A 15,577-nucleotide genomic window follows, 5' to 3' on the forward strand; every position below is an offset into this window, starting at 1 on the left:
CAGTGTTCCTGTGTTTCTCTGTTTTTTAGAGCAGCACGGTGGAACTTCGCTCTTATTTGGTGACTCTGGTGGCTCGTTGGTTTTGGCGGGTAACTCTGACGATACGTGCATATGTGTATGCATTTATAGCTGGCCTCTTTCACTGCAGTTACAGAAATAAACAGCACCCACAGACCGACAGACTGCACACTTTTGTCTCAGCCTGGATTCCTCAGCGGCAGAGATGTGATATTCCTGTGGCTCCGAGCCAGACAGACAGTCATATACCCCTGTCTCCACATTCTCAACATCTCTCTCACTCTTTGTCCACCTTGTCTTATACATAGTCCCCCCCATTATCTGAGTCTCACACACGGATGCAATCATGTGCTCGCCCGTGCTGCTGTGTGCACTCGTTGGCCATGCTCAGTATAAATAAATTCAGACAGGCTTTGCCTGTCTCTGCATTGGTGTACCCTTACTCTCTACTACACTGGCCTCTATAAATAAACACTCTCATCACAGGAAGCAAACATTGGAGGCTGCCCTATACTCTTTGGCTGGGCTGAGAATGAGGTAGCACAGGAAGAAACAGAAAAAGTTGTAATGATTACATGTGTGTACAGTATATGCAGTTTTGAGGCCATTCCCTGCACTGAAGAACTCACGGAGTGTTTTACAATTCAAATGAGCCATTGTACGGCCGGGTGTGACGTTGAGAGGGGGTTTTCAAATGCGGCTACAACTGTGGAGTAGGTGGTTATGGCATTTCACCTGTTCCAAGGGTTTGTTGTGTCTGTGTAGGTGGAGTGGCTGGATTTATTGGAGAGTTAGTTATATCCACTGTTAGGGAAAGGTACTTTTAATGCATTACAAATATTGCATTATTCCATAAAAAGTAACTAATTGCATTACTTATTTACCTTTTATGTAAAGTTATGCATTACATTACTTTTGCTTAACTTTTTTTGTCACTTGAGCTGGGGTTGCTTGTTTGTTTTTTAATAACAAAAAACAGAAAGTTTTATTTTTTGGCAGCTGTAAAGGCCCTTTCACACCAAAAGTGAAATTAATAAGCCTCTGGCTGATGGAAGTCTGCAGCTCACTCCCAAGTTCTCTCAATACAGGGACATAAATGGAAAACTTATTTTTTCAGATGATGTATAATTAAAAAACTGACCCTTTATGACTGGTTTTGTGGACCAAGGTCACAAATAAGAACATGTAAGATAAAGAAAATATTGTTATTATTTAAACATAAATTTATTATTTTTAACATAAATTATGTTAAAAACCAAGTTTAGAATTCATGTTTCTTAAAAGTCTTAGTGATTCTAAAAAATGTTAACATGCATGTAATAAAACAATTTAAAACATTAGAATATGTGCAGTGTACACCTGTTTATTGGTTTCAGTTTTTTTTTTAAATATAAAAACGTATTTATTACATCGTGAATACATGCAGTGTACACCAATAATGCACATTTATATGCTATTTTTTTCATTATTAGTTTTACGTATTATTGGGTATTATATATGTTTTATAAATGTAATTTATTATATCTTTATTATTAATTATTAAATTAAATTAATTATTTCTTTCTATTTATTTTTACAGATATAAGTTATTAATCCATTAAATATCATTAGGTTTTTTGGGGGGAGATTACATGATATTTTACAACCTAAACGTAAAACAGTCAAATAATCTGATATTTTAAGACATTCATTGATTCACAGTTATTATTTTCTGTTTTTTTTTTTTTTTTTGTTTGTTTTTGTTTTTGTTTTTTTATCTTCCTCTGTGCTTTTGATTTTTTGCATGTTCTTTAATCTTAGTTAATTTAAGCATTAACTAATGCATTAATAAAATCAAAAGTTGAACTAACATTAACAAAGACTAATAAATGCTGTAATAAATGTATTGTTCATTGTTTGTTTATGTTAGTTGATACATTAACTAGCATTAACTAATGGAACCTTACTGTTACCATTTTTTGTAAGAAAAATATTCATTCCTAACTACTTTGTACTAAGAATCAAATATGTTATTTTTTTCATTAAATTAACTGACACAAAAAAATAAACGGTGTGTCACTGATCCATAATTTAGGCCTTAAGACACTTTTTTTGGGACTCCCTTCTAAATTGCTCTGAAAATGCAAAAAAAGTCTGTATCATCCTTTATTTGTAGTATCCATTATTATAATGCTGTGTTTGTGTCATAATAACCATAATAACTATGTGTGTGTGTGTGTATGTGTGCAGGTATATCTGAAGGCTCCTATGATCCTGAATGGAGTGTGTGTGATCTGGAGAGGCTGGATTGATCTTCAGCGTCTGGATGGGATGGGTTGTCTGGAATATGATGATGAGAGGGCACAGGTACAGACTACAGACAAACCATCATGTGCTTTCGAACTGATTTGTGCCCGTACATCAGAAAATGACTGATCACTGCCTGGCTTCCTGTCTTTTTGTGTGTTTATACAGCAGGAGGATGCTCTAGCCCAGGCAGCCTTTGAGGAAGCCCGCAGAAGGACTCGTGATTTTGAGGACAGGGATCGCTCGCACCGTGAGGACATGGAGGTGAGAGCTGGAGTGTGTGAGGATGTGTGTATGAGTGTGTATGAGAAGTTTCCATCAGCTAGTGCATGCTGAAAATCCAATATGTTCTTATGTTTAACTTATGGAGCTCAGGTGTGTATGTGTGTGTGTGTTTGTATACTGTGTGTGTGCATATGTGTACATGTGTTTTCCACTTGTGCATGTACAATACTTCTGTATGTGCTTTTTTGCATAATCTTTGCCTAATTCCTCTTGCTAATATTTTGATTGACAGCCACTGCCAAAATATTTGATGCTTTAAGGAGCAGTTCACTGAAAATACGATTTTTTAGTAGCTCCTGAGCAGGCAGATGATTAAGTGGTGCCATCGGCATCTTTTCTTATGGGTCAAGCTAAAGTGGTAGGGTGAATCTCACAAAATTATGAATAGATCATATTTCACCAGGGTTCGTACAAGGTGCTTAAAGTGCATGAATTAGATTTAAAGCCTTGAAAACTTTTGAAAATAGCAATATTCCTGAAGAGGAACTTGAAAAGTGCTTGAATTATTGAAAGACAATGCATCTATGAAATAAGTGTTTTATTTTGTCAATAAGCACATATCTGTTCACGCTAAATTCACACAACTGAACAAATCATACCTTTTGTGCTTATTTCAGTTGATGTCAGAAAACAATCGAGCTAAGCAAATAGTAATACTGTCAGTGTCGTGTAAACATGGCTGAAGATGCAAAAAGAGGAACAGATGAACCGAATCAGTTGAATCATTGACGCTGGAACCGCTCCGATTGATTCAAACTCGTGACTTCAATCATTCATTTCAAGAGCTTCACTAGCAAAAAACAGATCAAATTAAAAGAGACATTCATTTTCGAATTTTGCTTGTAATGATTTTAAAAAGCACATAGTGATGGATAAAACGGAGCTTTTCAAAAGCTTTCCGAATCAGTTGCGTTCCAATGATTTATTATTTTGAAGCTCTTTAATCAAATCGCAAATCATTTGATTTAGATTGGAACTTCACATATCGTGAATCGTTTGATTCAGGTTGGGACTTCGCCGCACGTATTTAGATCAGAACGGGTTTGTGAATCATTTGCGAATTGAATGATTCAAATCAAATGATTTGAAGTCCCAATCTAAATATAATTCAGATCAGGACTTCAGAATGTGGATCACAAATCATTTCATTTAGATTGAAACTTCGGGGCAGGTTCGCAAATCTTTTGCTTTAGATCGGAACGGGTTTGTGAATCGTTTGCGAATTGAATGATTCAAATCAAATGATTTGCCATACACAACTTGAACTCCCGATCTAAATATAATTCAGATCAGGACTTCAGAACGTGGATCACGAATCATTCAGTTTAGATTGAAACTTCGAAGCAAGTTTGCAGACTTTTGCGTTAGATCGGAACGGGTTTGTGAATCATTTGCGAATTGAATCATTCAAATCAAATGATTCATGATATGCGTTTTGAAGTCCCGATCTAAATAAAATTCAGATCAGGACTTCAGAACGTGGATCACAAATCATTTCATTTAGATTGAAACTTAGGAGCAGGTTTCGCGATTTTTTTCTGATTTTTTTTCTTAAACAGTAGAAAACATCAAACATTAATGTGGTACAGTTATAAAAACAAAAAAGAGAAAATTGAAATCCTTTAAGAAAATCAACAGTGGTTTTACTATAGCAGTATACTTTGCAATACTTTACTAGTATTAGTACTAGTAAACTAGTATTAGTAATACTTTACTAGTACTTGCAATACAATACTAGTAATACTTCGCATGTGCTTTACTTTATTTTTGCCATTTTTATTTGTATATTTTTATCTATCTATTTCTCTTTTTTTAGAATTTAAAACGGAAGACATTCAATAAGCGAGATCTCTGATTGAAGACCTTGAAAATCAAAAAACTAGTGCTTGAAAAGTCCTTGAAAGTCCTGGAATTTCACTTTACAGTATTTGTACGAACCCTGTCTCACCCCAAAACAAAACATAATATTTTGGATAAAGGAAATGAAACCATTTCTGCATAGTCACATTATTTATTTATGGCAATTAAGCTTATTTTCCCCAAAATATGTCATTACTGTAATGCATCCGGACATTTGACTTTTGTATTTTTTTTGTCATTCTTATTATTCTCAAAGATGATTAATATTTTAAGAAATTGTTGTAGTGTAGTTTTTTTTTTTTTTGTTTTTTTTTTTAAAGAAAAATCAGAGTATGAGTGATATCTAAATATTTGTATATTAATTAAACAATTGATTATATACATTTCATATTACAATAATGAGAATAATATATATGTTTTAATTATCATGTGCTTAATTGTCATGGCAATGATATAATTATTTCTTTTTCAGTTGAACCTAAAGGGTTCCATTAGTACTTTGACATTTTTACATGAAAACAGTAGTTGTGAATTCTGTCTCCTTTCAAAATTGCACTGCAGGAGCAGGTAAATAAGTGCCACCTGACAACATTTGTGTCTGTTCCCTGATGTCTTGAGAGCTCTTGACGTAGCTAAACAGCTTGTCTGGGGCAATACTGATTTGATCACTTGTCATTTAGCAGATGCCGATGGCACAGCTCAGTCATTTAATAACTCAGGAGGTAAGACAACAATTTAGGATTTTATGTAGTGAACTGCTGCCTTGATTTTCTGTTTACTATAAACCATTCAGAGCAAAAGCATAATGAAGAAGGGCATGTGTGTTTCTTAGGATTTTGTATGTACGCATGCATATATGTACTCTATGTGAGTTTGTGTACGTGTAAGCTATTGAAGTGCTTTACTTGTTTACTCATGGCTTAGTGCATGAAGTGTCTTTGCATTGTAAGTCCTCAAATATAATCATTCTACAGTCAATCCAAACTGCACTCTTAAGATGAAAACCAAATTGTGTTTTTTAGGACCCTGTGGCATCAAAAATCTGGGACTGATGGCCTTCAAGGACCAGGGTCTGTCTCCTCTGCTTCTCTCTATCCTTGTGTCATGCACTAAACCGTGTCTGTCTGTAAGTGTGTGTACGTGAGTGTGTGTTTCACAAGAGCATGTGCATGAAAGAGCATCTCTGTGTCTTTATGTATTCTACTCTGTGTGTGTGTGTGTGTGTGTGTGTGTGTGTGTGTTTACTGCGTCTATATGTGTTAGTGTAGGTGTGTGTTACTTCAAATGAGATTTCAGGCTTCTATAAGCAACTTCGGGCTGCGGGTCTTATAAGCGCTAAAAAACTCCCCTCCGGCACGAGAGACCCCCAGCTCGCTCTTCTCAGACCTCTGTAATGGAGACCAGACTTCTATCCCAAAATTCCTAACTGCCCCGCCCACCCACTCCCCTGCTGCAAAGCCCTCTGGGAGCTCTCAGGCACAGCTTGGCAGCACATGACCAGAAAGATTCCCCTTATGAACCGCCGCCTTTATATTCCTCCCTCCTAATCTACACCCTCAGGCGTTCCTTTACACACTCTTCATCCTCTCTTCCAAAATCAATCATGCCAAGGTCTCTTTTTTAAATAGATCTGGCTGCTTATGAAAATCAAATTTCTTACTCATTGCAGTCAGGCGATCTGTGACTCACGGGCCAAATGTTTTTCCCTCAAAGCTCAAAGTCACTGTGAGCGGTGGAAAAATGAAACCCTGTAATTATTCTATAATTCATGCTTTCTCATCTCAGCAGTGTGGAGTCTGACCCTCGTTCAGAGCTTGTTTTCGAGCTTCGCCGTTCGGTCGGCTTTATTTCGGAAAGCGAATAATACTTGCGCTCAGATCGAACCTCTAGCCTTCGCACTATGTATTGTACGACATTGCGTAGCTGTGGTCAAATATTAAGCAATTATATATATTTTGTAACATTCTAAATGTATTCACTAAATGTATTCAAAGCATGTATTCAAAATTCTTTCATGAAACATTCTTAAAATAACCATTTTTTTTACTGAAAAGTAAATTTGAATAATTTAAAGAACATTTCCCACTAAAAACCTTACGTGTAATGCAAAGGTTCCATGGATGTTCTTGTAATGTGGTATATAAATAATACAGCAGTTCATTTTTTTTTCATCCCAACAGTGTGGAGTCTTAACACTCATTCACAGCTTGTTTTTAAGCTGCACTGTTTGGTCGGCTTTATTTTGAAAAACTAAAAAATAGTACTAGAGCTTGGATCAAACCTCTAGCCTTCATGTTACACATTGTACAACGTCGGTCAAATATTAAACTAAAATTCGTAACAACAGGTTTTTTGAATGTGAATATTTTGTAACATTCTAAATGTATTCACTGTCAAAATTCTTAAAAAACAAAACAAAAATCCTACTGACCCCAAACTTTTAAATCATACACTGTGGAAGCCCGTTTCCGCCACTGAATTAAAATAAAAAAGGTAATTGCGATTTTTTTTCGCAATTTCGAGTTTATATCTTTTTTTCTCAGAATTGTGTCATATAAACTCGCAATTCTGACTTTTTTCCTCAGAACTGTGAGATATAAACGCACAATTGTGACTTTGTATTTGAAAGTTTTGTGACATTCTAAATGTATTCACTGTCAAAGTTATTTAAAACAAAAAAAAAAAAAACTTTTGCAGTTTTCGAGTTGCACCATTTGGTCTGCTTTATTTTGGAAAACGAATAATACTTGAGCTCGAAATGAACCTCTAGCCTTTGCGTTACATATTTTATGACAGCTATCAATTATTAAACTCCAAAATTCATAACAACAGGAATTACATGAATTTGAATATTTTGTAACATTGTAAATATGTTCACTCTCAAAATTCTTTAAAACAATCCTACTGAACCCAAACTTTTAATGATACATGCTTAAAATTAAAGGTTTCAAAAGGGTTTTTTGCACAATTATGCTATAGAAGAACCATTTTTGCTTCCCCGAAAAAACCTATTGAAAAATTCTTAAAGTAACATTTTTTTCTTACTGAAAAGAACATTTGAATAATCTAAAGAACCTTGTGTGTAATGCAAAGCTTCTATGGATATTCTTCACGAAACCATCAATGGCAATAAAGAACCTTTTTTTTAAATAGTGTAGTATATAAATAATACTGGGGTTCAACCAAATTGTGTTTTTCATCCCAGCAGTGTGGAGTCTGACCCTCGTTCAGAGCTTGCTTTCAAGCTGCACCGTTCGGTTGGCTTAATTTTGCAAATAATACTTGAGCTTGGATCGAAGCTCTAGCCTTTATGCTGCATGTTATACATCGCATAGCTGTGGTCAAATATTAAACTCCAAAATTCATAACAACAGCAGTTATTTGAAAGCTAAATATATTTACTGTCAAAATTCTTTTAAAAAATCCTACTGACCCCAAACTTTTAAATTGTACACCCTTAAAAATAAGGGTTCCAAAAGGGGGTATTTACAATGATTCTGTAAAAGAACAATTTAAAGAACCTTTCTGTGAAACGTTCTTAAAATAAACATTTTTTCTTACTGAAAAGAACATTTTAATAATCTAAAGAACCTTTTTCACTAAAAACCTTGTGTGTAATGCCGAGATGTTTTTCACAGAACTGTCAATGGCAATAAAGAACCTTTATTTTTAATAGTGGAGTATATAAATAAAACTGCAGTTCAACCAAATTGTCTTTTTCATCACCGCAGTGTGGAGTCTGACACTAGTTCAAAGCTTGTTTCGAGCTGCACCGTTCAGTCAGCTTTAGTTTAGAAAGCGAATGATACTTGAGCTCGGATCTGTCCTCTAGACTTCGTGCTACGATGGAACTACAAAATTCACGACAACAGTGATTATTTGAATTCTTTACAAAGCAGTCCTACTGACTCCAAACTTTTAAATACATGCTTAAACATAAAGGTTCCAAAAGGGTTTTTTCACAATGATTCCATAAAAGAACCACTTTATGATTCCACAAAGAACCTTTCAGTGAAAAGTTCTTAAAATAACCATTTTTTCTCATTGAAAAAACTAAAAAGCACCTTTCTCCACTAAAAAAACATGTGTAATGAAAAATTCCATAGATGTTCTTCTCTGTATTTTTAATAGTGTAGTATATAAATAATACTCAAGTTTAACCAAATTGTCTTTTTCATTAGAGCAGTGTGGAGTCTGACCCTCATTCAGAGCTGGTTTTGAACTGCACCATTCAGTCAGCTTTATTTTGGAAAGCTAATAATACTCGAGCTCGGATTGAACCTCTTGCCTTAGCACTGCGTATTGTACACACTGCATAGCTGTGTTCAAATATTAATCACCAAAATTCATAACAACATATTTGAATTTGAGTATTTTGTAACATTCTAAATATATTCACTGTCAAAATTCTTTTAAAAGCAATCTGAAAAGGACTGAAAAGAACATTTTAATAATCTAAAGCACCTTTTCCACTTAAAATCTGTGTGTAATACAAAAATGTTCTTCACGAAAACCATCAATGGCGAGTTCAGTCGGCTTTATTTTGGAAAGCGAATAATACTTGAGCTTGGATCAAACCTGTAGCCTTTGCATAACATGTTGTACGACGTCGCATAGCGTTGGTCAAATATTAAACTCAAAATTCGTAACAACAGCAATTAGTTGAGTTAGAATATTTTGTAACATTCTAAATGTGTTCACTGTCAAAATTCTTAAAAAAAAAAAAAAAACCTACTGAACCCAATCTTTGAAATGATACTTGCTTGAAAATAAAGGTTCCAAAATGGGGGTTTCACAATGATTCCATAAAAGAACCATTTTTTTGTTTCCCCAAAGAACCTTTCAGTGAAAAGTTCATAAAATAACCTTTTTCTTACTGAAAAAAAAAAAAAAAAAAAACTATTTTTTCCACAAAAAAATACTGCAGTTCAACCTAATTGTGTTTTTCATTCCAGCAGTGTGAAATCTGATTCTGGTTCAGACCTTGTTTTCAAGCTGCCGTTCGGTCAGCTTTATTTTGAAAAGCTATAATACTCAAGCTTGGATCGAACCTCTTGCCTCAATGCTGCATATTGTACAACATTGCATAGCTGTGGTCAAATATTAATCTCCAAAATTCATAACAAAATCAATTTTTTGAATTTGAATGTTTTGTAACATTCTAAGTGTATTCATACAGTGTATTCACTGTCAAATATTAAACTCAAAATTCGTAACAACAGCAATTAGTTGAGTTAGAATATTTTGTAACATTCTAAATGTGTTCACTGTCAAAATTCTTAAAAAAAAAAATCCTACTGAACTCAGACTTTTAAATGATACATCCTTGAAAATCATGGTTCCAAAAGGGGGGTTTCACAATGAACCATTTTTTTGTTTCCAAAAAGAACCTTTCAGTGAAAAGTTAATAAAATAACCTTTTTCATATTGAAAAAAACCCAACTAAAAACTATTTTTTCCACAAAAAAATACTGCAGTTCAACCTAATTGTGTTTTTCATCCCAGCAGTGTGAAATCTGATTCTGAGCTTGTTTTCGAGCTGCCGTTCGGTCAGCTTTATTTTGGAAAGCTATAATACTCAAGCCTTAATGCTGCATATTGTACAACATTGCATAGCTGTGGTCAAATATTAATCTCCAAAATTCATAACAAAAGCAATTATTTTGTAACATTCTAAATGTATTCACTGTCACAGCTGATGCATTTCTTTCAAAAAAAAAAAAAAAAAAACTTGACTGACCCCAAATTTTCAAATGGTAAATGATTAAAAACAAAGATTCCGAAAAGGTTTTTTTGTTTCCCCAAAGAACCTTTCAGTGAAAAGTTCTTAAAATAACAATTTTATCTTACTGAAAAGAACATGTTAATAATCTAAAGCACCTTTGCCACTAAAAACCTTGTGCGTAATGCAAAAACGAATTTTTTTTTTAATAGTGCAGCACATAAATAATACTGCAACTCAACCAAATTGTGTTTTTCATCCCAGCAGTGTAGAGTCTGACCTTAGTCCAGAGTTTGTTTTCGAGCTGCGCGGTTCGGGCGGCTTTATTTTGGAAAGCGAATAATACTTGAGCTGGGATCGTACCTTTAGCCTTCACGCTGTACAATGGTCACATAGCTGTGGTCGAATCTTAAACTCCATCATCTGTAATTGGATAAAAACCAGCACAATAGCAGTCCGGATCAGTGGAAAGCCAGCGTTTTCTGGGAAAGTGGGCCAGGTTTGTTTCGAAAGGGCGAACAATGCATTTAGAGACTTTGAAATCACTTATGACCTCACTGAGAGACAAAAAGGAACATTCGCTGTGCGTAAACACTTATTTGTCCTCTCTCAGCGCGTCTTAATGCGGTTCCGTCACTGTTTGTCTATGCAGGGAGTCCGAGGGGGCGAATCAAAGCTGAAAGATATCGAAGAGTGTAATGGCCTTCTGCGTGATAGATGGTAAAGAGATGGATGAAAAATAGATAGGCCATTTTTCATGAAACCCAGGCCTTTACTGCAGGTGGGATTAGAGCATGAGTGATGTTGGGCCAGTGAAAGTATTAATATATCATTAGTATTGATCTTTTTCATTAGCAGCGCTGTCTGCCCAGCAAAATCTAAGCACTATTGACTTGTGGTACAGGAGAGTGCTTCAGCTGGGCTCCGTATGATCGATGCTGCGTCCTCTCATGCACACAAACACACTTTTTCTAAGCCTAAATACTACAGAGAAGATATAAAAAGGCTTTTTGTGCTTTATAAAGCCCTATAGATATATATAAACTCTGCAGTTTGAGTTGTGTGCTTGTTTTGTGCAGGATTTTTAATATTTACTGCCCTGCCGGAAAAAAAAAAATGTTAAACTTAAACCTAGCTGGTTTGTTAGACTTACCTAGTCAGCCCTAGTCTGCTAGCTGGTTTTAAAAGGGGTTTTGGGTATTTTTCAGCTGGTTATGGTGGTAGACCATCTTGCCGCCCAGCATCTTAAGAGACTATCTGAAATCAACTAAGACCAGCAGTCGTTTTTTTTTCCCGTCAGCAGGATAATATCAACATTATTTCACTTTGTTTGCTTTAAAGTATAAAAATACGTAACATTTAAAAAATAAATATGTATATAAAAATATATACACTGCCTTTCAAAAGTTTGGGATCAGTGGGATTTTTAATGCCTTTTAAAGTCTTTTCTGCTTATCGAGGCTGTTTATTTGATTAAAAATACAGAAAAAACTGTAATATTGTGAAATATTATTGCGATTTGTGTTTTTTTATTTTAATATACTTTAAAACAGAATTTATTTCTGCAACGAAAAGCTGAATTTTCATCAGCCATTACTCCTGTCTTAAGTGTCACATGATCCTTCATAAATCATTCTGATATGCTGATTAATAATCAATGTTGGAAACAGCTGTGCTGCTTAATATTTTTTTGGAACCTATTATATTTTTTTTCAGGATTCTTTGATAAATAAAAAAGTTAAAAAGCGTGTTTATTCAAAATAGAAATCGTTTCTAACAATATAAGTCTTTACCATAAATTTTTTATCAATTTAACACATCCTTGCTGAATAAAAGTATTAATTTCTTTCAAACAAAGAAACTTTAAACAATAGTGTATATTGTTACAAAAGATTTCTGTTTTAAATAAATACTGCTCTTTTTAATGTTCATCAAAGAATCTGGAAAAAAGTTTCCTAAAAATATGTTTTCAACACTAATAATAAATCAGCATATTTGAATGATTTCTGAAGGACTGTGTGACACTGAAGATGAGTAATCATGCTGAAAATTCAGCTTTGCATCACAGGAATTAAATATATTTTAAAGTATATTTAAATAGAAATCCACTATTTTAAATTGCAATAATATTTCACAATATTATAGTTTTTTCTGTATTTTTAATCAACTAAACAGGGCCTTAATGAGCAGAAATCTTACTGATCCCAAACTTTTGAACAGCAGTGTACCAGTAAAACAAAACATATAATACACTGCTTTTCTAAAGTAAAAATGTTCACCAAAGCTGATGCAAGAAATACAGTAAAAACAGTGATATTGTCAAATATTATTACAAATTAGAATAACTGTTGTCTATGTTATTTTCCGCATCATTACTCCAGTCTTCAGTGTCACACAATCCTTCAGAAATCATTCTAATAGTCTTATTTGGTGATTAGACAGTGCTGGTTAATATTTTGTGTAAACCATGATTTTTTGTATTCATTTAGCAGATGCTTTTCTCCAAAGCGACTTGTGACTACAACAACAAGTGATTCATCCTAAAAAAGCTATTTAATGTCTCCCTGCTGGGAAAAAAAAACTCTTATTGATCTCAAACCTTTAAACAGTAGAGTATAAAAAAACAAACAACGCGTCACTAGACAAATACGTTTAAATCTAAAGCGTATTGTTTACAGTACGTTTATGCACCAGACTCTTTGTTGCAGTGCGTACGACCGCTATAACAGCCTCATCTGTTAATGCGCACGCTTAAAGATGGGATTCCCGAGCGTCGGGTCGAGTAAAAACAGCCTTGCGTACTGTAGCTCTAGGGTTAGAACGTGCTATAATCGCCGGTTCCACAGATGATGACCTCACGCTATGCGAGATACACTATGTCTGCCTCTCCGTCTATCTTTCTCTCACCGTCTGCCTGTCTGTCTGTCCGTCCGTCTGCCCTGTCTGTGCTCAGACATCTATGTCAGAGAGAGATTTAGACATAGGCACATAAACATATGTATCTGTGACAAGGCCATCAGTCATATCTTTATTTTTAAGGCTAGTGATTTGAAGACTTCCCCCTGACTAATGACTAATGTCTGCCACTTCAACCAAAAAAAGCAGCTCAATTTTTAGCGTCCAGACTGGGGTTGATCTCTGCCGTCCCCTGCTGGATACACAGAGGAATTGCATGTGGGCTGGAACATGTTATTGTTGTTTGTAGTTTGAGAACTAACATGTGAGCGACTCGAGCGCAGCACAATCATTTTAACTGTATTCTGTCTCTGTTTGTTGGGGTGTGTGTGCACGTTTTTGCATGTGTGACTGTGTGCGTGTGTGATGACCCAGCCCAGGCGACAGCAGGACCCCAGCCCTGGCTCCAACATGGGCAACACTGATGATCACAAGATGCGCTAGCGGCATTCACCAAAGTGGGCAGGGATAGGGTCATAAGACCTCCGACACCACGGCAATCTCATCTCCTGATGCCTTGTTTATCACAGGACAGACCAAAGTCCACACCGGTGGGGATTTTCGGGTGGGATGTTTGGTGAAGGGGCTGGGTGGGTTGGGCTGGGCTGGTATTGATGTGAGATTCATTCGCATTTGATTTAGTCCCTCGGTTCTTCCTGGGATTTTTGCACTATGTGATACGTTCAGTTTAAGTCCCCCATATCGCCTTTCGGTATGCATGGTTTTCCTACCTATGTTTGCTCTTGTTCCCCCCTCTATGCAAGGCATCTTATTTTATCCTATTGTAATGAAATGGCATTTTTTAATTATTTTATTCGTATTGTGTGTGAAAGTCAGGATGTTTACTTTTTTGTATTTTCATTTCCTCTATATATAAACACGTCTGTCCTCGCGCTTCGTAGGAGAACTAGTCGCTAAGTAGATTCGTGCAGTAGAGTAGACTTTTTTTCGACGTCTAAAAAGAAAATCTAGAAAGAGGCTGCTGATGTTGTGAACGAGGAGGTTTTTTCTTTTACCATCCTTCTCCACGTGCTCTGTCTTCCACTCTCTTCCTCTCAAAGTCAGAACGTGAACTGAGCAGCAGGAAGTGAATATTGAGGTCAGTGTTACTCTGTGAGGCAGAGATTTGTTTTTTCAGCCTACGTTTTTCTTTCATTAATGTCAATGTTTTACCCGTTTAGTTTAAGCAGGATTTTCAGTGTTTTGCTACATATTCTTACTCTGGAATTCTTAAAAATAAGACATTTTTCAGTCACACCATGTTAAAACCAAGTGAATTCATCCAATTTGCCTATGTACAAGACTCAGAAAGGAGACATAACGAATTCAAATCGTATATATCACTCACTTCCAGACAGATTTAAAGTTGTTGAACGTTTGATATCTGACTTATTATATATGCAAGTATCATAAAGAATAACAGAGGACCTCTTTGTGCCCTTTGGTCAAAGGAGATCTGCTTTAGTGGTTTGAGACTGGATGTTAGTTGTTAAGGCAAAAATCACTGATAAAGTGAAAGGAAAGTAGGGAAGGATAGACACAAATTGCCCTCCGACGACATTTGAACACAATATTTAATGTTGAATCATTTCTATGTTCTTTTTTTTATTTACAACAGCCAATGGTAAGATTTAAAGGGCCAAGAATTCTTTTTCTGGTGGGATGCTGACGTCAGAAGGTATGGCCTACCTCTAGCTTAAACCAAATATACACAAAGGAGAGCTTATTTATAGAGAGCAAGTTCATGTTGTCTGAGTGTTGAGGAAAAGCTAATGTTGGTTTAGTAGAACGTTAAAGCTTTATATAGTTGGAGTGGGTTTTTATACCACACAATGGTCAGAGACCGGGCACCAGGAGGTTATTGAGGTCTGTTGATATCCTATTTTGAAGATCACTTGACCAAGCCAGAGTCCACAAAACAGTCCTGCTTTAATTAGTCTTGCAGATCAACTCTCTGCTTCTAGGTGTGTCTTATTGCTGTGTATCAAAGAAATAACCTTTGCTGGCCCTTTGTTAGTTTCTCTTTCACCCCTTTACTTAATGCTGGCATTAAGGCAAAATACAGTACACACCAGGTAGTGGATGGCTCTTTTTTAATGAATGAATAAATAAAATGTTTATTTTCTTAATTGTTTTAAGTTATTGATGCAGGTATACGGTTGTTTCATTATCAGGTTCCGCTATGATGAAATGTGTATTTCTGTATTGATATTGCTTTCATTTCCCCTTTGACCTCCCCTGAAGATGTGGGGATGCTTTTATATGGTCTTTGGTTTTAGCTCTTTTTCTGTTTTTAATTTTAAGCAAGGAGGACTGTTAACTGAAGTGTTATGTTTGATTTGTTTCTTAATAAACTTGTTACAAACCATATTCTCATTCACTGTAGTGTTTGTGTGTGTGTATCTTTTTATAAAGTGGCAAAATGAATCTTTCTGTCACATAGCAGATCAT

General features: G+C 35.3%; 1 protein-coding gene across 8 annotated transcripts in view; it reads left to right on the forward strand.

Moving 5' to 3' along the window:
- cbfb (core-binding factor subunit beta) overlaps window positions 1–15,059 on the forward strand; it is a 51,028-nt gene extending 35,969 nt beyond the window's left edge. Inside the window, exons 4-8 of one of the 8 annotated variants that reach the window (XM_051134386.1) lie at window positions 2,248–2,364; window positions 2,473–2,568; window positions 5,130–5,171; window positions 5,472–5,519; window positions 13,502–15,059. In XM_051134386.1, the coding sequence (XP_050990343.1) occupies window positions 2,248–2,364; window positions 2,473–2,568; window positions 5,130–5,171; window positions 5,472–5,501 (285 nt within the window). In that variant the 3' untranslated portion in view covers window positions 5,502–5,519; window positions 13,502–15,059. The remainder of the gene's footprint in view (window positions 1–2,247; window positions 2,365–2,472; window positions 2,569–5,129; window positions 5,172–5,471; window positions 5,520–13,501) is intronic. The other 7 variants (XM_051134387.1, XM_051134389.1, XM_051134390.1 and 4 more) reach the window with 7 other exon arrangements.
- Window positions 15,060–15,577: the final 518 nt, after the last annotated feature.

This window comes from Labeo rohita, chromosome 18, assembly GCF_022985175.1.
Source record: "Labeo rohita strain BAU-BD-2019 chromosome 18, IGBB_LRoh.1.0, whole genome shotgun sequence".
Lineage (NCBI taxonomy): Eukaryota > Metazoa > Chordata > Actinopteri > Cypriniformes > Cyprinidae > Labeo > Labeo rohita.